We start from the raw sequence: 24,354 nt of genomic DNA on the forward strand, positions 1-24,354 counted from the left end.
ATTTGATGATACACTACTTGCATTTTAAAATTCTCATCCTTGTTTGTTTTCAATGCAAATTCCTCCCCTTTGTCTCCACAAGATATCCGTACTCTGACTGCTCCATAATTATCAGGCATTTCTTCAGCAGCCAATTCTCCAAGTTCTGCAAAGAATCAAACAAGATAAAGTAGGATTGGGATTTGTGCAGTGTTGAAGGTGGAAACAGATGCTTGGTAAGTAGTGGATCTCCACTTGAAAGCTCAACCCATTTCAAAATAGGCCACACAAGAGTCTGGCATGGGAATAAGATTTGTAATACAGGGTGTCACAAGAGAGAATGTCCAGGGTGGGTGGGGTCCTTGATTATGCTGACTGCTTTACTGAGGCAGCAAGTGTAGACAAAGTCCATGGAGGGGAGGCTGGTTTCTATGATGTGCTGAGCTGTGTCCAAAACTCTCTACTGTTTCTTGCAGTCACAGGCAGAGCAGCTGCCATACCAAGCCGTGATGCATCCGGATAGGTTGCTTTCTATGGTGCATTGATAAAAGTTGGTCAGTGTCAAAGGGTTACATGCCAAATTTCTTTAGCCTCCTGAGGAGGTAGAGGTGCTGGTGAGCTTTCCTGACTGTGGCTTCTACATGGTTGGACCAGGACAGGCTATTGGTGATATTCACTCCTAGGAACTTGAAGCTCTTAACCCTCTGGACCTCAGCACCGTTGACATAGACAGGAGCATGTGTACAACCCCACCCCCTTTCCTGAAGTTGATGATCAGCTAGGTTGTTGTCATTACACTTTTCATTAGGCTGTTTGTCTATCTCCTTCCTGTACTCTGAATTATCATTATTTGAGATATGGCCCATTACAGTGGTATCATCTGCAAACTTGCAGGGGTTAGAGCAGAATCTGGCCATGCAGTCATAAGTGTATAAGGAGTAGAGTAGGGGGCTGAGGATGCAGCCTTGGACACTATTCTCTAGCTACAAACCAAGACAAGTGTAATCCCACAATTTAAGAGGCAGAGGAAGACATCAACAGCTGCAGAGAACCAGAAGGGGTAGATTCTTTACCACAATTGTGTCAGGGATACAGAGGTTTTCATGGAGCGGTGGGAAATATGGACATGGTGAGTACTAACTGTACACAAATGCTGCCTGACCAGCAGGTACTGGATTAATCCAAAATAAAAATTAGAAAATTTGTAGGTTTCACAGAATACATTAGATTTACTAAAGTGCTTCCCTGGACAAACATTTCAATATTCTTCATTCCTCTCATAAGAATCCCACACTTCTACTCAGAAATCATCCATTTTAATTATTACACTCTTCATTTGCAAGATTGATTTGGGTAACATTATTCTTCTCTATTTGCCTCTAGTTTGTTTCACATATTCCCACCAACCCAGTAAATATGTCACATCTTACACCTCCAGTTTATTAGCAGCTTGCCCACTTAGTGAGTCCCTTGTTGCTCCCATATGAAGTAGCTTCATTATTGCCAGCAACACACACAAAATGCTGGAGGAACTCAGCAGGCCAAGTCACATCTAATGGAGAGAAATAAACAGGCTCTCCACTTCTTTCTGGACAACAGACCCAACCAGTTCCTCTCCGCCACCCAAAATCTCGTGTCTCCATTATTGCCCCTTTGTTTACCCAATGACACATGGTCACAATACTGAATTATTCCCTGCCCCATTCCCAATCGAGCAAATTCCCTTGAATAAAAGAGGCAAGATTTGTTTCAGAAAATAATCATGTGGAAAGTCAGCCTATAGAAGTAATCAATTTAGAACTTTAATGGTTTACACTGCATGTGAAACAATTCCAACTCAACAGCTGAATGCATTAAGTGCTGTCACTGCTCCAAGAGAAATGATAGCAGTATCTTTCAACCTTCATTGGTTTTCCAGCACCAAGTCTGAACAATATTGTAGCACTCTAGATCTGGCTGCATCTTCCACAGTTACTCATCAGTGCCTGCAAATAAATGAAGAGCAGTGACAGAAATATCATACATGGACTGAGCCTTTACAAAAGCAAATCATGTGGCAAAAAAAATTGGAAGAAAGATGACCTTATCAGGAAACCAAAAGTTATAAAGCAGTCTGGGGGCTCTGGCACACGATTCAAAAATACAATCCAATTTTCTAATGAAATGATCAAAGAGAGATATCTGAGAGAAACTATAGTTTCAAACTGTAACTTTATCTGGCTCTGTTTATATACAAGGTTGTGGAAACATCTGATTATTCACTGATTCTTCAATAAGGAACAATTGGAGGCAAGCTGTGCAGGTATCAAATTGCTGTGGAAAGGTTGATGGGTTATGATCCGTTGCTTTGTTAATCTTGCTCAGCAGACTTGTGCTATCATACTGTACAAAACAAATGCTAATGTGAATTTTATTGAACATATATTTGGCACTTTGAATATAATCTGCCCCAAAAGCAGCAGTAGTTTAAGCATTCATTCCATGTTAGAAGACTTCCACAAAATCAATCAGATTCTGAGTGAGTCCATTGCAGTATAAGCCTATGCAAATGTTAGTCATCAGCAAGGTTTGGGAAATTTATATAATGGGTTTGAATCACAGCAGGTGCTTAAGTGTTTCATTTAAACCTCTTGGGATAGTCTGTCCCTTTCGTAGTCCCTTCTTCCACCACCCCCCCCCCCAACCAAATGTAAATTATGACATTAGGAGATAAGGTGAAAAGATGTTTTTATTAAATATAAGTGATTTGCAGTAAAAGGAAAGCTGCTTGCCCTTTGCATTAAGGTGCAGGGTGAAAAAAAACCTTAGGAATACTCAGGTGGCTGTAGAGAGGGAAAATTAACTTTTCAATTTCAAACTTTCATTAGAACTGTGCTGTGTTTGATTAAAAATCAGTAACTTGAAAGGTTAACTTGTTCTCCACAGACACTGATGTATTGGGTACTTACAGCAACTTTGATTTTATTTCAAAACCCATCAAGCAGAACTGCTGTATTTCTTTGTCTTATTTTAGTTGGATATGGTCTGCATTCTCACACTCAGTGCTGTGGGAAGGTGCTTATTAATTCATGTTTCCATTGACAGCTACTTCAGTTGCTAGCCCTCTCAGTAAACCAACAGGCGTGGGATTAAAGCCCCACTCCAGAGACAAGCACTAGAATGTCTGTCCCACTGCAGTAATGCAACTTTAAAGCAGTATTATTTGGGTTCCCTGGTGGACACAGACGGTCCCAAGATGCTATTTTAAACAAAAGCAGAGGGGTTATCCTCAGTGCCTTTGACCGATATTTGGCCCTCAGTCAACATCATGAAAGTGGACTATCTGGTTGCTATGGCATTGTTTGTGGGAGCTGCCCAGGTGCAGTTTAACTTACGTTTACAAAATTACAACTCCAAAAGTGCTTCAATGGCTGCAAATGGATTGGGAGCCTTGCTGTATATAAATGCAAGTCTTTTTACTCAATTCATGAATTCACAACACTAACGAGTACTCAACACCTAAGTGCCTTAAAATTCATTTTTGCATAATACAATTATAACCATGTTTGGTCAGGGCTTATTCTTTTAGAACAATGATTGGTCAGATGTAGAACATGAACATTTTGCATACATCATATTTGAACAGAAGCTATTTTGGGTTGTGCACAATCAAAACATTTCTACATATTTTTAATCATTTAAAATGGTTTCTTCGCCTTGTAACTTAAACATTAAATCCACTTGTGAACTCAAGATGTTTATACCAAATGAAATCCAGAGTGGACCTTGCTCAGAAATTACTATACATCAGATGCCATGTAGAAATGTTACCTACCTTGGTGAGGTCTTGCCCAATTCTTCAGATTAAGCCTCCACATACTTCAGGGTTAGCCAAAGGTCTCAAAGTGGGAAAGGCCAAAGTGAGAACAAGGAAGAAGAAGAAAAAAAATGTCAGGCAACACAGTCCCTGCATCAGACACACTTCTTCAATTGCAAATAAACCCATAGACAATCTCATGCACAAAAAGCAGGTGATATTTTTATATTATGTCAAATAAGTAAATTTACTCAATCCTATGTAATGCTCAGTTCAAAGTTGCAGAACATTTACTCTGCATCAGAATAAAATGTGAACAAATATTAACTTACAGAATTCCTCATTTGTTCCCCACATTGAAATAAAATAGAATCTATAAGAAATGCTTCCTGATACACTTTACCAATCAAAATAGAAACAACTTAAAAGTTCAGAGATAGAGGTGAGCTTTGAACTGTACACTTCAAGATACATGTAATAGCAGAAACAAGTCTTCTGACAACAGGCACATTAATTCAGAAAATGCTGCAGGCAACATGATTCTGAACACTTTTGATTATTCTACAGTTGCATCAGAATGCAGAAACACAGCAGAAATATTCCCCAAACACAAAGCCCTGGAAAAGAGGGTATATGCCAGCTCTTCAACCTCCAAAAGAACCAAGTTCTACTACTTAAACCATTCTAAAGGAAAACGTCAAGCCTATCTAGTGAACTAGATCAAAGCCAAATCCCAACTATACATTGGATCAAAACCCGATCTTAGTCACCATACATCAATATAGCAGCGATGGATAAAATTACATTCCAATGTTTTTAGCAGTTTCAACCTGGTCCCTGTTCCACTTTAAAGGGAACATTTGGCACCTTCAATCCCATAGTAATAATACAGTGCAATGGACAGGCCCTCAAGTTAACTGTCATTCAATGAGATCAGGACTGATTTTTTAACTCATCACAAGTTTCCTGCCCAATGTGTAGTCCTCACTTCCTCTAGGTTTCCAAAAATCTATCAGTCTCACCCTTAAACATACAACAAATTCCATCACCTTTGGGGTAGAGAATTCCAAAAGGTAAACACACTGCTTAAATGGTAAGCCCAAATCGGGGCTTGTCTACTGCCAGAGGAAACAGCCTCTCAGCATCTTGGTACAAGTAGACAATGTCCATTCTTAATTCCAAGAAGAACAGGTCAAAATGGCAACAAAAATGGAAATACTTTTCACATGCAACATTGGGAATGTGATCACTGCCATCTCAAACCATGATACATATCATTTGCTGAATCACTGATGCATGGTTCAAATCAGTATACTGCAAATTGAAAAATTAAAATGCTTTAAGGAAAAATGGAAATATGTACTGCACTAAATTCAGCTCCTACAGAGGAATATTCTCCAATGGACTAAAAACCAAAGATAGTGTTATTTATCAGGCAGAATAGAGAAGGAAGAGAATGGTGGTAGTTGGCAGGGGAAGCAGTCTCTCTTCCTTCCCATTCAGGCTGACAGCACAATGAGGGAGTGCGACATCACCAAACATACACTGGAGAAGACTTCAACCAAAGATCAAGGCTCTTGAAGTAATGCAAAAAATCAAGCCAGCATCAATACAGCAGACTTCATTATCTTATCCAATATTTTCACTTGACCATTACCACACAAGTTGACTACTCTTTTACCATCTCTGCTGTTGCAGATCAAGTACATGCTCTACCTAGTAAGTACCTGAACTTGAAACCAATTTATTAGTGAAGCAGTTTGGTTTGTGAAACACTAATTATCTTGCAGTTTTTTTTGCTCAGTAAAACATTTGAATTGTGCTATATAGTTTGAGATGTTTACTTGAAACAAAGATAAAGAAAAATAAACATTACTAGTCATTACTTAATATGTAGAACACAAGATATTTTATTAAGCATTGCCAAGTTGTACTGAGAACAACAGAAGGAATAGATTGCCCTATATGTATAGCAAACATTATCCACCAATCAGAACATTTTGCTCATGAAGCAGCCTTCCAGTTCTATGCTAGGCTGGTATAGAAACACCATCAAGTCCAAAGGAAGAAAGCAGCTCTATGAAACATTCAAAGGCCAAAATACAAACAGAAACTTGTGACATATGGAACAAGTGCAGGAGATGCAGCAACTATTTCATAACTTTCATGCATAGATCCCTCAAAGACACCTATGCTCCAAACACCCAAGGACTCAGCACTGGATGCCTCTACCCTGATAAGCTGTCCTCTATTCTTGGTTCTCAGCAGGTTAAGGAAGGAACTCTTCAAATTTAAAATCCATGTATTAATTAAATTGATCAAAATATAAAATGTTCCAAAAAAGGTAGAGAAGCTAGTGTCAAAGTTTACCATAGCCTTGGAGAGGGATAGGAGCAGACGATATGGGAAAGTATTTAACTGGGGGAGGGGGAATTATGATGCTATTAGGCAGGAACTTGGGAGCATAAATTGGGAACAGATGTTCTTGGGGAAGTGCACAACAGAAATGTGGAGGTTGTTTAGGAAGTACTTGCATGGGCTTCTGGATAGCTTTGTCCCATTGAAACAGGGTAAGGATGGTAGAGTGAAGGAACCATAGTTGACAAGAGATGTAGTATATCTTGTCAGGAGGAAGAAAGAAGCTTACCTGAAGTTTAGAAAGCATGGATGTAGAAGAATAAATGGCGTCTTTTGACTATATGGGCTGATGGGATACTTGACATTGTATTAGAGTACTATGCTTGCAGTCAACAGTAAATCTGGGGTTGGAGCCAGGGGGTCTGCAGAACACTGCTGAAACCAGACTTTGAAATAAAACAGGATGCGAGGTCAGCCTTGAGCACACTGATAAGTGGAACTGATTGGTGTTGTTTTTGTCTTATCTTGATTAAATTCTTAAGTGTGTAACAACCATAATTGAACTAGTCACGTGATATAGCTGTTGTTTTAACATACAAAATAAGCTTGCAACCTTCTGTATGTTAGAGTCTGGGTAACAGTGGAGATCGTTGCCCACTCTCCATGGTACCATGTATAAATAAAAGCCTTGGAACGAAACTGAGTTATTGTCTCGTATTGTAAGTAAAAATTAGAGATTCTATGACAATGGATCAGACAGGGCTCTGGAGGGTTACAAGGTGGCCAGGAGGGAGCTTAAGAATGGACTTAGGAGAACTAGAAGGGGGCACGAGAAGTCCTTGGCGAGTAGGATCAAGGAAAACCCCAATGTGTTCTACACATATGTGAAGAATAGGAGGATGACTCGAGTGAGGGTAGAACTGATCAGGGATAAAAGAGGAAACATGTGCCTGGAGTCGGAAGAGGTAAGGGAGGTCCTTAATGAATACTTTGCTTCAGTATTCACCAGAGAGAGAGAGAGACCTTGACATTTGTGAGGATGGCGTACGACAGGCTGATACGCTAGGGCATGTCGACGTGAGGAAAGAGGACACGCTGGAACTGTTGAAAAACATAAGGATAGATAAGTCACCAGGGCCAGACGGGATATATCCAAGGTTATTTATGGGAAGCGATTTCTGTGCCTTTGGCAATGATCTTTTCATCCTCACTGGCCACAGGAGTAGTGCCAGATGATTGGAGGGTGGCAAATGTTGTCCCTTTAAGAACAGGAGTAGAGATAATCCTGGGAATTACAGACCAGCGTCTTACTTCAGTGGTGAGCAAGATTCTTAGAGACAGGATTTATGGGCATTTAGAGAAGCATAGGCTGATTAGGGACAGTCAGCATGGATTTGTGAGGGGCAGGTCGTGCCTCACGAGCCTGATTGAATTCTTTGAGGATGTGACAAAAGCACATTGATGAAGGTAGAGCAGTGGATGTGGTGTACATGGATTTTAGTAAGGGGTTTGATAAGATTCCTCATGGAAGGCTCATTCAGAAAGTCAGGAGGAATGGGATCCAGGGAAACTTGGCTGTGTGGATTCAAAATTGGCTTACCCATAAAAGACAGAGGGTGGTGGTAGATGGAGCGTATTCTGCCTAGAGGTCGGTGACCAGTGGTGTTCTGCAGGGATCCATTCTGGGACCACTGCTCTTTGTGATTTTCATAAATGACTTGGATGAGGATGTGGAAGGCTGGGTTAGTAAGTTTGCTGACGATACAAAGGTTGGTGGTGTTGTGGATAGTGTAGAAGGTTGCTGTAGATTACAACAGGATATTGATAGAATACAGAACTGGGCTGAGAAGTGGCAGATGGAGTTCGACCCAGAAAAGTGTGAAGTGATACACTTCGGGAGATCAAATTTGAAGGCAGAATACAAGGTTAATGGCAGGACTCTTAGCAGTGTGGAGGAACAGAGGGATCTTGGGGTCCACATCCATAGATCCTTAAGGTTGCCACGCAGGTTGATAGGGTTGTTAAGAAAGCACGTTGGCCTTCATTAGTCGGGGTATTGAGTTCAAGAGCCGCGAGGTGATGTTGCAGCTCTGTAGAACTCTGGTCAGACCACACTTGGAGTATTGTGTTCAGTTCTGGTTGCCTCATTATAGGAGGGATGTGGAAGCTTTAGAGAGGGTGCAGAGGAGATTTACAAGGATGCTACCTGGATTGGAGAGCATGTTTTATGAGAATAGGTTGAGTGAACTAGGGCTTTTCTCTTTGGAGAGGAGGATGAAAGGTGACTTGATAGAGGTGTACAAGATGATAAGAGACATAGACTGAAAGGACAGTCAGAGACTTTTTCCCAGGGAGACAATGGCTAACTCAAGGGGGCATAATTTTAAGATGATTGAAGATAAGGGGGATGTCGGGGTAAGTTTTTTTTTTGACAGAGTGCTGGGTGTGTGGAACACACTGCCAGCAGAGGTTGTGGGGGCAGATACATTAGGGACATGTAAGAGACACTTAGACACATGAATGATAGAGAAATGGGGGGCTATGTGGGAGGGAAGGGTTAGATAGATCTTAGAGCAGGATAAAATGTCAGCACAACATTGTGGGCCAAAGGGCTGTAATGTTCTAAAATCGGAACACAAACAGGACTAAACCGTGCAAGAATTAAGTGAGGAATCATATCTATATGGCTTGTGGAATTTGAAATATCTTGCTCCAAAAGGGAGCTGAAAGCTGGGTCAAATGAAACTGAAGAGAGATCAGCAGATTGTTATTTGAGAGGATCAGGGACAGAATGGAGTTGCAGGATACAACAATCAGCACCCAACTGAATAGTGAACAAGCACGTGGTCGACCAGCAGGCAAGTCAGCATCTGTGGAGAAACAGTTAACATCTCTAGAGACAAGTCATCACCTTGAAACATCAACTCTTCCTTGCCCCAGATGCTGCTCATGTACTTCCAGCATTGTTTTAACTTCTGATTTTTGCAGTCTTTTGCTCTAACTCTGTGACCTGCACTTGCTCGTCATTCTTCATGCACACCTTTTCCACAAGACATGGGGGCAGGGGTGATAAGACAGGTAATAGGCTCCTTTCCCAACAACACAAATGGGAATCGTGGCCTTCCAAAGGAAAAAGGAAGTCTTAAGCATGTAAGTAAACTCTTACCCATGCTCAGTCATGCACATTGCAGGAGCCAAAGCACCTTTCCTACTCTTAGGAATTGATTTAAGTCATAGTCAAAGTCATACACACAGAACCAGGCCCTTCCGCCTTCCATGTCCGTACTGGCCATCAAGTATCTATCTATACTAAACCCATTTACCAGCATTCGTTCCCTCAGCGATTTAAGTGCTTGTTGTGAGTTCCTGCCTCCACCACCCTCTCCAGCAGTGCTCCAGATTGCAACCATCCCAAGTGAAAAAGTTCTTGCTCAGTTCCCCTATAAATCTTTTACTCTTCACTTCAAACTCAGACCTTCTAGTTCAAGACTAATTTTAGGATATGGCACAGAAATTCCTTTCACATGTTGATGTACACGTCACTAGAAATACCTCATGGAAGTTAAAGCCAGCACAACAGACAAACTGGCAGAATCCTTGTATTTCCACAGGGACACAAATACAGCACCAGGAGAAAAAAAAATCTGCTTCTCATGGTGTTGGTATTTGGCTTTTTGGATTGGCTAAATTAGGCCTAACATCAAAGTCTTATAGTCATTTACTTCTGACTTTACTGCACAATACCACCAGATGTTCTACAGCTGAGGCAAAAAGACTGGCGGGAGATGTGGCAAGACAAAGGTGTAGAATGAAATGCTAGCAACCTTAGAGACATCCCAGCGACAAACCTGAACACTACCCGACTGCACGGACTGAGGAACTCTCATTGAGACAGTGAAGTTGCATGAAAAAGATGGGAGGAGCATTGTTTTCACTGTGCTCGTCATTGAGAACAAGTTAGTCTGGAGTCTCAGCAAGTCCTTTTGTGGGATAAGTGAATCTCTCATTCTGACATGGAGCCAGCAGTGTATAAAGTCCAACCCCAAAAACTATGAATGAGGTTAAGGAAAAAAATTCTACTCCAACTTGAGCAATGCTTTGCCCACATCACTGAGTGAGAGAACTCCTGGGAGACTTCAATGCCAGGGTCGGATAGGATGCAAAGATACTAGAGGAACTCAGCAGGTCAGGCAGCATCTGAGGGGGGGAAATGGACAGTTGACATTTCGGGTTGAGACCCTTCATCTCGAAGGGTGTGATTGTTAAAGAGGGAGTAGGGAAATAGAACTCTAGTGGAGTCTTCACGATGAAACACCTGGAATGTGGTAATGACATAACCACTGCCTTCTTGTAGTGGAGACAAACATTCAACATGCTCACTCCAGTCAACAGTAATTATTAGACTAGATCACTGTCTGACTGAGACAAGGATGTCATATAACCCATGCTATGACAGATGCCCTCAGAACTGACCACTTCATCAGACTGGCCCATAAACAATGGCAGCAACAGAAACATTGTGGCATGAAAGTCAGTGCTGAAGGTCTCATGAACCCAGCCATAGGCCTTCTCCAACAGTGCATCAGATGGCTTTATCACTCCCAACAGAAGAGTCAACAGACTGCCACGTCCACTATAATTAGTGTGGATGGGTATTTGATGGCCAACATTGACGTGGTGGGCAAAAGGGCCTGTTTCTCTGCTGTATGATCCTATAAATCAGAGACTTGCTACCAGAAAACCCCAGGACTGGTTTGATGAGAATGATTAGGAGACTTGGGAGCTAATTAACCAAAACACAAGGCAGTCTTGGATTGGAAACTCGTCTAGGGAAGTAAAGCATCAAAGGCCAAAATGCTATCAGAAAATTATGACATGTGGAACAAGTGCAGATGATGTAACTATTTCATAACTTCCATGCATAATCCCTCGGAGACATCTATGGCCCAAACACCCAAGGACTCAACCTGCTGAGAACCTAGGATAGAGAACAGCTCATCAGGGATAGAGGCATCCAATGCTAAGGAAGGAACACTTCAAAATAACTCAACTGAGTGATTTTTCTTCTTTCAAGATTCCTTGATCTAAACTGGACAGTGGTGAACCCTACTGAGTGCTTTAGAGACATGAACAATCTACAGCAGGTACCTCAGAACACTGGGGAGATACGAAGGCTGTCTCCGACTATATAGCTGCAGCATGACTTCCTTACTCTTGTACTTTTAGTCAGACCACACTTAGGGTATTGTGTGGTCTGACTAAAAGTACAAGAGTAAGGAAGTCACACTGCAGCTAGTCACCCTATTATAGGAAGGATGTGGAGACCGTGGAAAGTGGGCAGAAGGGGTTTACCAGGATGCTGCCTGGATTAGAGGGTTATGAGGTACAAGTTTGGACAAACTGGTTTGTTCTCTCTAAAGCATTGAAGGATGAGGGGAGACATGATAAAGGTTTTTTAAATTATGAGAGACACAGATAAGGTAGACAGTCCAAAATCTTTTCCCCAGGGTAGAAATATCAAACACAAGAGGACATGATTTTAAGGTTGGGAAGTGAGGGGCAAGTTTGTCTTTTTTCAAAAACACAGAGTGATAGGTGTTTGGAATGGGTTACCAGAGGTAGTAGTGTAAGCAGCCAGTTCAGTGGAGTTTAAGAGGCTTTTAGATAGACACATGAATATGAAGGGAATGGAGGGATATGGATGATACACAACAGAACATTTGGTATAAATTGGTATCAAGATCAGCACAACATCATGGGCCAAGTGGCCTGTCCAGTGCTGTACTGTTCTTTGTATTTAATAATCAAAGACCTCAGCCACCCTGGACATTCTCTCTTCTCCCCTCAGGCAGAAGATACAAAAGCCTGAAAGCACATACCACCAGGCTCAAGGACAGCTTCTATCCCACTGTTATAAGACTATTGAACAGTTCCCTAGTACGATAAGATGGACTCTTGACCTCACAACCTACCTCATTGTGACCTTGCACCTCACTGCACTTTCTCTGTAACTGTTACACATTATTCTGCATTCTGTCCTGATTTACCTTGTACTACCTCGATGCACTCTGTAATGAATTGATCCGTACGAACAGAATGCAAGACAAAATTTTCACTGTACCTTGGCGCGTGAAAACAATAAACCAATTCCAATGAAATTAGCAAGGATGTCAATTCTGAAAAGAAATTCCAAAAATGGATCCACTAGGACATTGTACACAAATAAAATCAAAGATCTCCCTGTGGGGGAAAAAACCTTTTGGTACTTTTCTGCTTTTCAGAGTTTACAGCAGAGTATGCTTCTAAATACCTTAGTGACAATAGAACTCCTCTCTTACAAGTGATATAAACAAGTCAAAGATCTATAACGTTTTCAAAATGAGGTTTGCTGTATGAAAAGGCTTTATGAAACAAGAAACCAGCTTTAGAAACGAGAAGCAGAAAATAGAATCACCCTTTTATTTTACACATCCTCAAACATAATTACTGAAATTAACAGATGTTAAAACATCCACTGTTAGGATTGAGAAATGGTGGCACTTTAACAAAACCAAGAGTGATCTCACCTCAGCTTTACACTCGGAATACGTTTCTGACATCCATATTGTGGAGCTTTATGTAGTATGAAGTCATGAGGCAGACAAGATTCCTGCTGGATCCACCCATGATTTTTGCTCACAAGATGCTGGACTGTCAAGTTAACTCTTTACTTTTAAACAACTGCAGTTCAACGTCCAACTAGATTTTGAAACCTCAAGAACCTACTAGATAAGGTAGGAGAATGAGATATTCGATTGTTTAGTATTTTTCCCCTCAAGGTTCATTTTATAATCTTGTTCCACATTTAAATAGCTTAATATTTCATCTCATATTCCATTTTATATACCAATTAAACACTGGCCATAAACCTTTATTCTTCGATTCCTCCGCCTTTTCCACTTACATGTGTTTCGTTTGAAACAGTGAAAAAATTACTGTGCAAGATCTGATCAATGCATTAAAAGAGAATCATCGTAGCTTGGCCTGGGGGATGTAGCAGTCTTCAGCCTCACTAACCCATCAAATACATTGTTGCATTAAATCATATTAGAACTGCCATTTGACCTTTGGTACTCCTTCTATTTGCAGCTATTGTTTGCTTTGCTATTTGATTTACTGCCACTTTTCAATACTGACTGCAAAACCCAATTGTGCATTTGCAGCAGTGTTTTATTTTAGATTGTCAGCATTTCAACTTGTTTTGCCCAGCAACTGATAAACTTTGATTAGTATACAAGAAGCATTAGAAGTATGCACTGGATTCGACTAAGCTGAGTAATTGTTACGAGGCTGATACTTAATTTTAGATAAAAACTTCTTCTCAAACAAATGAAATTGGTTAAAGTCTTTTTCAATTGCTCTCACAGGCAATGCACTGGCAGTATGATTACCTTCAACTGTACGAGAATATGGGACTGAAGAGATATGGTGGCAGGTGTCCCTTAAACTATAATGGAAACTCTGCAACTATTCTCACTTATTACAGGAAGTCTCCTTGTAGTATAAAATAAGATGTCCAAGCACATTTTCACTGTTAACTTCATGAACAAAAAATGACTTTGGATACAATACTGAAAAATGTCCTCTGTTATACAATGTTTTGAAAACCAAGTTAAATCCCAGTACAATGCCAACTGCTACCAATAGACATACCTCAATGGAGTGTAGTCGTTCTAGTAGCTGACATGAAACAGGCCTGCAACTGAGAGTATCAGTTGAATTATCTTTCTTCCCCCCACCCCAACCTTACCATGTCACCTATTGCAAAAGATTGAGGCACAAATCACAAAAATCCAATAGTTATTGCTCCAACTAATCCTGCAGCAATTTATAGCCATTATAAAGAGACAAAATATTCACATGTTGCAGATTTATTGATTTATTTCTTTTTCCACCAGTACAGCCATAATACATGCCCAGGATTCAAATATGTTCAGACAATAGCTGCTGTTCCATTTGTATAGCACAAAATAGGTTCTAAATCTGCATGTTAAAACAATCCAATAATGCCTACCAAGTGTTGCTGTTAGTTCTTGAAGAGAGAATTAGTTTTATTGCAAGTTAAAAGGAAGGGAATTTCAAAATGCAACTGGTCAGAGCCTAAGATGCACTTATTTCACTATGCCCAATTCTAAAAGTGGTCTTAAAGCTTTAAGAAAATACTGTACCAGTCTTCATAAATAGTTGTACAGTTGTCATTTTTGAACTGTAACCTTAAGCTTTATTTTCCCCTTGTTAAGGTTTCATAATAGTTAATTATATAAATACACAAAAGTAGGATGAATTAAATTCAACCTCCAGAGATTGTGACAAGTGTCATCATTCATGTCACATAACAAACACTAGATTTTGATTGTTCAGGTGAGATTATGCAAATAATTCTAAAAGGAACACTTGTTTGCAAATCCCTGTTTTCCCGTCCCCCATTTCTAGGTTTTAACTGTTGGTCACCACTTTAGTTTTCTACCGTTCTTACAAAGTTGAAGATTTGAGGACTGTGTGGTCTTGCGAGTGTTGCCACTTAAAAAGTAAATGTAAATCTCAAATGAATATTTACCCAAGATCCAAGTTAGATTATAGTTCTTTGAGCATCAAGGATACTTGGAGAAGGACACTGCTGTGTATTTCATTTCTGCATTATTTCCAAAAACAGACTGTGAATAATCTTAAGCAAGGAGGTGATGCAGTCCAAGCTTTTGCATGCAACCACCTAGCCCCAACTTGAAAACCAGATGTTTTAATAGATGCCACACAAGATTTTTATTTTACGGTAAGGTCACTTAATGTTATGCAGCCTCAAATTCAATTTGTAGACTGTCATACAATTTCTATTTCTGCTCCCAGGAATTTAGCAGATTAATACTCTATAATGTTGAACTAGTGTTGTAACACTCCTTTAAAAAAGTGATGGCAAACGAGGTACGGTCAAAATGGTGTCCACAGTTCTCACTGCCAAACTGAGGTAGTCACCTTTGAGGCTCAACATTCAACTAGAAAGCAGGATTATAAACAAATGGACCACTTAATGGCTGCATTTTCAATCTTTATCCAAAAAAATGTCATTCCAAGACTGACACTTCATTCAAACCCTTGTATCAATTCGAGTCCATAGCAGATGACAGCAGTTATTGTGCTTCAAGCTTAAAATTCCCATGATGCCTTGCAGATGCCTCGTTTGTCCACAGAAGCCTATGCCACCTCAATTAAACATTTTTCTGGCATTATGTGAAGACAGGTGGGTTCCATGTTGCTTAGTTACCTGGGATGGAACACAGAGCAGCAGTCTGTAAAATATGCACCAATATTTACTGCTCTTCAAGAACAGCAAACTGGTTGCCAAGTTCTAGCTGAACGGACTGATTTTTAGAACCATCCTCTCTGGCTCTGCTTTTGTATTTCACCATCTCAAAGGTCTTTTCCATTTCTTTATCTCTGGAGAAAAATAAGTTATGATCAGCTAGACAAATGTTCAAACACAACAATAAAAAGCGTCCAAACAAGTATTAGATTACCTACCATACATATGGTCTTCCTCACTCTTTGAATGGTTCAACCGCCACATACAAATGAACAGGCTATCTTTCAATAAGGGAGATCCACCAGGACACTGCAATCTGCATAACACCTATATAAACTTTAAGGGTCAGAGTTCTCCCCTACCCAGAACAGGCCACATTTTGTGAATGTAGTTAGGTTCTTCTGAAGGCAACAGCAGTGACAGTAAACAAAATATTAAGCTCCAAGTTCCACAGAAATAGGAAAAGGTAACAATAGGAAACAAAACTTTGTACTTGGAGGACAAGCTACATTCAAGGAAGGACAACCTTACGTACAGCAGGTAATCTAGCACTTAACACTTTTGTTCAACCTCCACCCATAAGTGTGTTCCACTTTAGCATAGGACAAAAACTGTAAGTGCCATTCCTTAATACTGAGGCAAGATAGGCTTTGCAAATTAACATTAATAATTATTTCATTTAGAGAGCAGAAAATTGTAAAGAGTGGTCTAAAATGTGGCCAGAGCACAAAGCAATTATCCTAACTGGCCATACCTTTATCAATGATTATATTAACTTTTGTTACAAAACCATCTAAACAGGACATGAAAGCTCCACAAATATCACCAAAATGAAAGATTCAATACTGAGGCAAATCTGAATGAGCTTCAGACAAACATCAAGGCTATTTTCATTTAAATAGATCTAATCATGCATTTGTTTCCGCACCACGGCCTGTGCAATTGGAAGCCTCATAGCTTTCACTTTACAAGCTTCTTTAAGTCTCCTAAGGCATGGGTACCAATGCCTAGGCCAGGTTTTGTTAATCATCTGTGAGCATCCCTAACTGTCCTTTAGCAGATGGCAGCAAGTCTGGCGCAGGCTGTGTGGTACAGATGCTAGCTAGACAGTTCCAGGATATTGACCCAGTGACAACTACGGGATTACTATATTTTCTAGTCAGGTTGATGTAGATTAGAAATTCTGCAGGTGGTATTGTCAAGAGCCTTCTATTGGACCTTTCAGACCATCACAGACATGGGTATGAGCTGTCCAAGAAACCTTAGTAAGTTACTGCAATACACTGCAGCTGTCTGTTAGAGACTATGTGTTTTAAGGTGGTGGATGGACAATTTCCAGCTTGTTGACAGCCCTTAAGGTTCATGGCTTGTCTCAAGATTGAAGTGGTAAGGTGCCTTCTGGTAGATTGATGGCATTGCACTCTGTAGAAACAGTTGAAGTTGCCATAATGATCTCATTGCTACATGTAATTCTTACAGGATTGTGGATTCAAATGCTGAAGCAAAGTTATGGCATTGCTCATCCACCCAGCTGTCTAGAATCTTTTTCACAGGTGGTGACTTTCTGGAATTCTCTGCCCCAGAGACCTGTGGGGGCTACCCATTAGAAGTATTTAAAGTTGAGACAGATACAGCTTTGAAAGACCGGGGGTCAGAGCTATGGGGATCTGACAGAGGAGTTGCTGCGCCAAGGGTAGATCAGCCATGGTCACACTGAGTGGCAGGGCAGGCTGAGGGACCTAGCCCTGCTCCTATCTTGAGTTCTTGTACCATTGTCCTTGGCCTACCCCTGCTCCCATCTTGTGTTCATGTACCATTCTTGCACCAATTCCATCTCTGGAACATCAACCTACTGGGATCATATTACAATATCATAAAACTGCACATATATCTATAGTTAGGCCAGGAATGATTCAATGTAGAGTATCACTAAAGAAAGCACATGACAATCTCCAGTACCCAGTTAAAAAGTGATAACACCCTGTACACAATTTCTGCTCTGTACAAACGTCCACTGCCATCGACTCTCACAAAAATGAGCCTAAATTCTAAAAGACATTGGTCAGTTCCCTAGATGCATCACATTAACAAATATCACTTTCTTATGAAAGCTCAATATGCAGGATTATTCTCTGGCTCAAAAGAAAATGGACAATATCCTTGCTTTGAGTACCTTAGGTCAACATAATGCAGAACCTTCTGTAATTATGGGGCTAAAGGATCCTTCTTACAAGCAGTCTATCCCAAGGATGTTCTTTTAAATCTTAGAAAAATGCAAGAACTCAACATTCTCAGACATATTCTTCAAATTCCATGTTCCACTTTTTTTTTTAAAACCATCAGAAAGCGTCTCAACTAAGAATTCTCTGTAATAAGAACAGGAATCCACCACTTACAACCATAAGCTGAGGATCTGCTTCCTACTCCCAAATTCAAGGGTGGCTTTCTCAGTTTCCAAAGGAAACTTGTACATTCAGACATCCAGGCAATTGCAAAGCACACTCCACCATGCTTACAATTGCTTATTTTTCACGAAAAACATGCTTGTTTGATGAACATGCTTGTTTGATGAAAGTGTCAACTGAGGGCATTTTATTAACAAGAAAACCTAAATTCAAGCACTGTTAAGCACAAAGATTCTGCAGTTGGCTTGACTGCCTTGCCACACCTATTGGATCCTGTACTGGGGTTATCACAACCATGTTTGGTTTAACTGATTTAGTCCAGATGACAATTCAATCATAGTAGCCTATTTGTATGTGGAGATTGAACAAATAAGGATGTAAAAATGAAAGTCAGATTATCGAAAAATAAACATTTTTAAGTGAACTCCATAATGTCAAGCTGATTGGCAGACAAAGTGAATTGTATTTTCTGTACAAAATGTGGTTCTTCATTTTCAATTCTTCCTTCAAAGATCCATATTTAAAGTGTATTGGGCAGCAACCCTTTGAGAACTAATCCAGAGGCAATTTAAGCCAATAAAATTACCTGTTGTTGCTGTTAGTTATATTTCAGGCATCTATTTTAATCTGAACTGCCCAATATCTGCAATGCACACTTGGAGGTTAACAGTAACCATGGGAAATAATTTATTTTGAAAAAAATACATGTATATACAGCTTCTGTACCCAGCTACTCCATCAGTCTCTCTATCCATGAGCACAAAGTTAGATTCAGGACCTCCATTCACTGCTGCCCCAACTGATTCATGACTGAACTCTTGCTTGGCTCACAGTGCACTAAGAAGTGTACTTACTCATTGGCCCATTTTTATATCTTGCTCACATTTGTTAAACAAACCTAATGTTTGGCCAGAATCTTTATGAAATAAAGGCTATACAAATATTGTACATTTTTGTATTGTTGGAAATAAGCCAAAGAACACAATGATGCCATATTCATGGGCAAGAGTGCATTGTAGTACAGCCCACAAGATTCACAAGTTGTTGGGCAAATGGCTGACCATCAAGTCCATAAATCAGTTAAAAACTGAAAATGAAGAACCTATCACGGAAAAACACTTTCACACCATAAGTGAAAAAAATGCTTTAAACGCATTACAGTGATCAAACAAGTAGATAATCACTGACAGCAAGTAAACACATTCAGGCTTACTTTCTGGTTTCTACATGCTTTGCTGATGCTTGTAGGGATGGAAACTGTGCATCATTGAAGATCTCGGGTGGTCCTTGTGATTGTGTTCTTCTCACATTACCCGATCTGGCTCCAGGAGGCCGATATACACCAGATGGTTTTGCTTCTGGGACTTCTTCAACTGGAATCATAATGAAGTTAAAAAGCAGATTTTAGCTAAAGCAGTTCAAAATTATACACATTAAGGAAACAATAATGAATCAACATGGTACACTAGGCCTGCAGGGTTAGATCCTAGGTTAACCATATGAATCTGTATGGGAATCTGAGTAGCCTGCTCTGGAAGTAAAGAGAATTAGGGTCAAAAGTGACCATTTCAACCGACTCGAAAGTACCAATAAGCCTTATAGAATTATTACGCCTACCCTTTTGCTCGATGAACAAAACAGCAAGAATAGGGGAAGCAATGCAGTAAGAAAAAGTTTAATAAATTCTCCAGGACAAAACACCCAATGCCTGCCAGAAGTACAAGTCACTTCATTCTTCCTGTGAACACAAATTTAAGCCCTCCTTTAATGCTGCAGCTCTTTAAACTTAAAGATGCAAGAATTAGTAATGGGTATTTCTTAACAGGTGCAAAGAGGCTACACCCCAAAAGCTTTAGAATGGAAATGATTTCCAAATCTAATAGCTCCTGAACATTAGTGGGAAAAAGAACCATTACAGCAATATAACTCAGATAAAAGACATTTCAGGAAAGTCTAAGCCTTGTTTAGATTACGTGTTAAGACACCTGTGCTTTAAAGGTTCCATTCAAAGCACAAAAACTTTCAACTCAAGGAATAAGGGTCAAGTTACTCAGGTATGAAGAGTCAAGTAGTCTTTTAAAGTGTTCCACATAACAAACGGAGTGGCATAATTAAGAATACTAATCATTCAAATACAATCCTGCTTTGACAACTATTTCATAGTCTTGTAGCTATGTGTTGAATGTAAAGGTCCTATAAACATTTCCTAAAATTCCACTTGAACAGCTTCATAGTCTACTGTTAACAGAGCATATTCAATAATGTCACTGTAGATTGGCTGATGATTCTAAGCTATTTAGAGGTTAGCAATGTAGGAATACAGGAGTAGAAGTCCTTCAGTCTAATTTCTCACTGTCTATGCTTACCTACAGTGACAGGTGCCTGCACTGGCGTTATCTTGTTCCAAGGTCCAATGGTCCTATCCCCTTCTCTATACGAGATATTCTCTCCATCCTCATCTTGATCTTCTTTCTTCTCATTATCTTCTTCCTCTCTTTCATCACTAGAGTTAGTAACAGCTAGCATTAAACTAATATTCAGAAAGTCCAAACAGCTTAAAATTATGTATAGGCATGCACTTAAACAATACCATAATTATGCCTTCAATTAATACTCCAGACTCATAATTAAGCAAAATTCAGGATGTTCAATTTTAGAATGTGAACTTTGGAGCTACGATGAATAGACTGTCACGTCTTTAAACCAAGAAAATTTCACCCCATTCTTTTCTCATACTGTTGCTATTTTGCTGCAAATATACAACCACATACCAAAAGGACAGTCTGCCACATTTCAAACTTTCCCCAGAAGGCACACAAACATAGGTTAGTATTAGCCTGATTTTATTTGTTGTGTATGACCAGCCCCTAACACCTTTCAGTTTTAACAGTTGCAAACGTAGCTTGCTGCCTGAGTGAGAAGGAACATTTTCTACATTTTTCTAAACAGCTCAAAGCTGCTACAATATTCTGTATTCCTCTTGTTCAAGAGAAGATTTTGTTTATCAAAAGGAGCACAGCGAGCTGAAACATACCAAATAACTCAATGCTGCTGAGGTTAATAAGTTCAAAACTCTACTTCAACAACACCAGTCTAATATCCACTGAACTGCACCGTGGTGCATGCTATACATTTACAACTTTCTCTGCCACGTACCCCGGAACACTAGTCATGCTAGTGAGTGCTGATCTTAGTAACACGATGAATGGTACCATCTCAGAGACCGAGCAGCTGGAGAACTGAACATCCCTAGTCACTTCACACTGCAGATGAATGAGGGCCAGGATTGGCTGAGATGAGAGGGCATAACATCCTACATTCCTAATCTTTGCCAACCTTCAATCAACAACCATGGGAAGAAACGAAGGTGATTTGAGACTCAAGGCATCCTGGTCATTATCTTCCCACCACCACCCCCCCACCCCCACGACTGATAAGATCAGATTTTTATTAGTCATATGTACATCAAAACACACAGTGAAATACATCTTTTGCGTAGTGATGTTGGGGGGCTGCCCGCAAGTGTCACCACGCTTCTGGCATCAACATAGCATGCCCATAATTTCCTAACCTATACATCTTTGGAATGTGGGAGGAAATCGGAGCACCCGGAGGAAACCCACACAAACATGGGGAGAACTGAATAATAACAAGTCTTACTTTCCATAGAAAATGCAAGACATTCAGCCCTTGAAACTCATTTCACTATACAAATTGATCAAGAATGATCTATATTCCAATTACATTCAATTTTGCAACTCAATCATCAAAAATTAATCTCAGCACTGGAAGTTCCAATTGTCCAATCACTCATGACTTTACGGGGAATAGTTTAGATTTCAATTACCTGTTGGGAGATAAAATGCTTCTTGACTCCCCTCCCACCCCCTAAAAAGCCTGGCCATAAATTTTATTATGCCCACTTGCTCGACTCGATGGCAATAGCTCCTTTACTGAGATTTTACATATTTGATCAGAACATCTTTCAGATTCAAACAATTATAAGACTAGGCGTTCTATACGCATTTTAAGAGGAAGCGAGTAACCAGGTAAAGAGTAGGCCCCCTTAGGGACCACAGAGGCAATCTGTGCATGGAGCTGGATGTGGATGATGTCCTCAATGAATACTTCTCATCTGCTTTCACTAAGGACATGGTAGAGGGAGAGTTCCTAGCAGGAGATGGTGAGGTTCTGAAGCATGTTAGCATTAGGAAAGGCTAGAGGTCTTGCAAAACAAAGGAGGACAAATCCACCGTGCCCGATGAGATGTATCCCAGGCAGCTATAGGAGGCCAGCAACTTTATCATTTTTGCATTTTGTTAGCCATGGGCAAAGTACCAAGTGACCGGAGAATGGCAAATCTTGTTCCTTTATTCAAAAAGTGCAGCAGTGATAAGCCACATAACTACAGGCCAGCAAATCTTACATCAGTGGTTTGGAAACAATTGGAAAAAAAAATCTAGGGGATAGCATTTATCTTCACTTAGAAAGACTGGGATTGATTAAGGATCGTCAGCATGTCTTTGTTCATGGGAAATCCTGCCTGTCAAATTTGCCTGAATTTTTTGAGGAATGAGGGGAATGCAGTACTAAGGCCTTTCACACGGTCTCACATGGTAAGCTGATCCAGAAGGTTAGAGCCTTTGGGATCCAGGGCAGGCTGGCAAACTGTGCTTGGTAATGGGTGGCGGTAGTGAAGGCTTGTGTTTCTCATCAAAAGTCTCCAACTGGTGTACAGTGCCAAGACCCTTGATGTTTGTGATACACGTTAATGACTAGAACATGAATATACAAGGTATGATGTGCAAGCTTACATTTGATAAAAACTGGTGATGTTGTGGATAGAGAGGAAAGTTGTTCAGGGTACAGCGTGATTTAGATCAGTTAGAAACTTGAGCAAAGGAATGGCAAATGGAACTTAATTCTGACAAATGCCAGGTGATGAATTTTGGGAAGGCCAACAAAGGTAGGATGTACACAATAAATGGTAGGGCCCTTGGGAGTGCTGATGAACAGAGGGACCTTGGGGTACACGTCAACAAATCCCCGAAAGTTGCAGTAATGAAGGATAAGATGGTGAAGGCATGTGGGATGCCTGCCTTCTTTAGCTGTGGCACAGAATACAAAAACTGGGACATTATGTTACAGCTTTGTAAAACTTTGCTTAAATCACATGGTGGTAATGCATGCAGCACTAACCCCTGAACTGTAGGAAGCATCTGAGTGCACCAGAGAGGGTGTGGAGGAAATTCACCAGGATGTTGCCTGGATTGCAGCATTAAGATTACAAGGACAGACTAGATAGGCTTGGTTTGTTTTACCTGGAGCGGAGGTGGATGAGGGGTGACCTGACAGAGGTAAAGAGAATTAGGAAGGTTATAGATAGGGTAGATAGTAAAAAATCTTTCTCCCACAGTCGATAAGTCAAAGCCAAGAGAACGTAGGTGGTTTAGCGTGGATCTTAGAGGAAGTTTTTCCAGAGGGTGGCTGGAGTCTGCAATGCACTGCCTTAAGAGTTGCTGGAGGCAAAGACTCTCATGACATTTAGGAAACATCTAGACAAGTACTTAAATCACCAAGGCATAGAAGGTTATGGATCTAATGTGGGTAAATGGGAGTAGTGTAGGGAGGTACAGTGGGCAGCATGGACATGGTGGACCAAAGAGCCTGTTTCTGTGCTGTATGACTATGAACGTGTCTAATTTAATCTGTTCGCACAATTTAACTTTATAGACACCAATAGCGATTTTACAAAAACTAACACATACTTATGCAGGGAAATAAATTCAACTCATCATTTACTTTACTACCTTTACTATTTTCCTAAGCATTACTTATCCTTCATTATAGTTATTGCCAAAAACAAAGGAGTCCAGGTGGATTCTGACCAAAGCTTTAAATAGCCAACTCCCACGAAATTGAGAATAGTTCTTGTATATGTCTACTAGTTTGAAAACCAAATCTCTCCGATCTTCTAAACTTCTGTTTATCATTTAGAAAATCACCTGATTTACTGTTCTAAAAGGCCATCAAAACAGGAAACTACTTCAACACATCTACCCTAATAAACTCCTTTATCATTCATTCAACTTTCCAGACTCAGTGTAGCGGTTAGTGTAACGCTTTACAGCGCCAGTGACCCGGGTCCAAATCCGGCCACTGCCTGTAAGGAGTTTGTACGTTCTCCCCGTGTCTGCGTGGGTTTCCTCTGATTTCCTCCCACATTCCAAAGACAAACAGGTTAGGAAGTTGTGGGCATGCTATGTTGGTGCTGGAAACGTGGCAACACTTGCGGGCTGCTCCCAGAACACTCTACGCAAAAAGATGCATTTCAGTGTGTGTTTCGATGTACATGTGATTAATACAGATATCTTATCAAGGAAAACTCAAGTGCCAATCCCTTTTGGAATTATATATTGAAACCAGATCTTAATGTCTGCAAGTGAAATAGGCTTAATTATTTTTCTTCAAAAATGTAA

The 24,354-nt window shown here is 40.2% G+C and overlaps 1 protein-coding gene across 2 annotated transcripts in view; it reads right to left on the reverse strand.

The window, feature by feature from the left end:
• Positions 1 to 1,759: 1,759 nt before the first annotated feature.
• The window catches only part of cdv3 (carnitine deficiency-associated gene expressed in ventricle 3), a 34,140-nt gene continuing 11,545 nt past the window's right edge, over positions 1,760 to 24,354 (reverse strand). The window contains exons 3-7 of one of the 2 annotated variants that reach the window (XM_052016003.1): positions 20,242 to 20,378; positions 19,089 to 19,248; positions 12,700 to 15,604; positions 3,794 to 3,857; positions 1,760 to 1,964 (exon numbers count right to left, since the gene is read on the reverse strand). In XM_052016003.1, coding sequence (XP_051871963.1) covers positions 15,478 to 15,604; positions 19,089 to 19,248; positions 20,242 to 20,378 — 424 coding nt within the window. In that variant the 3' untranslated portion in view covers positions 1,760 to 1,964; positions 3,794 to 3,857; positions 12,700 to 15,477. The remainder of the gene's footprint in view (positions 1,965 to 3,793; positions 3,858 to 12,699; positions 15,605 to 19,088; positions 19,249 to 20,241; positions 20,379 to 24,354) is intronic. The other variant, XM_052016004.1, reaches the window with a different exon arrangement.

Source organism: Pristis pectinata, chromosome 5 (assembly GCF_009764475.1).
Source record: "Pristis pectinata isolate sPriPec2 chromosome 5, sPriPec2.1.pri, whole genome shotgun sequence".
Lineage (NCBI taxonomy): Eukaryota > Metazoa > Chordata > Chondrichthyes > Rhinopristiformes > Pristidae > Pristis > Pristis pectinata.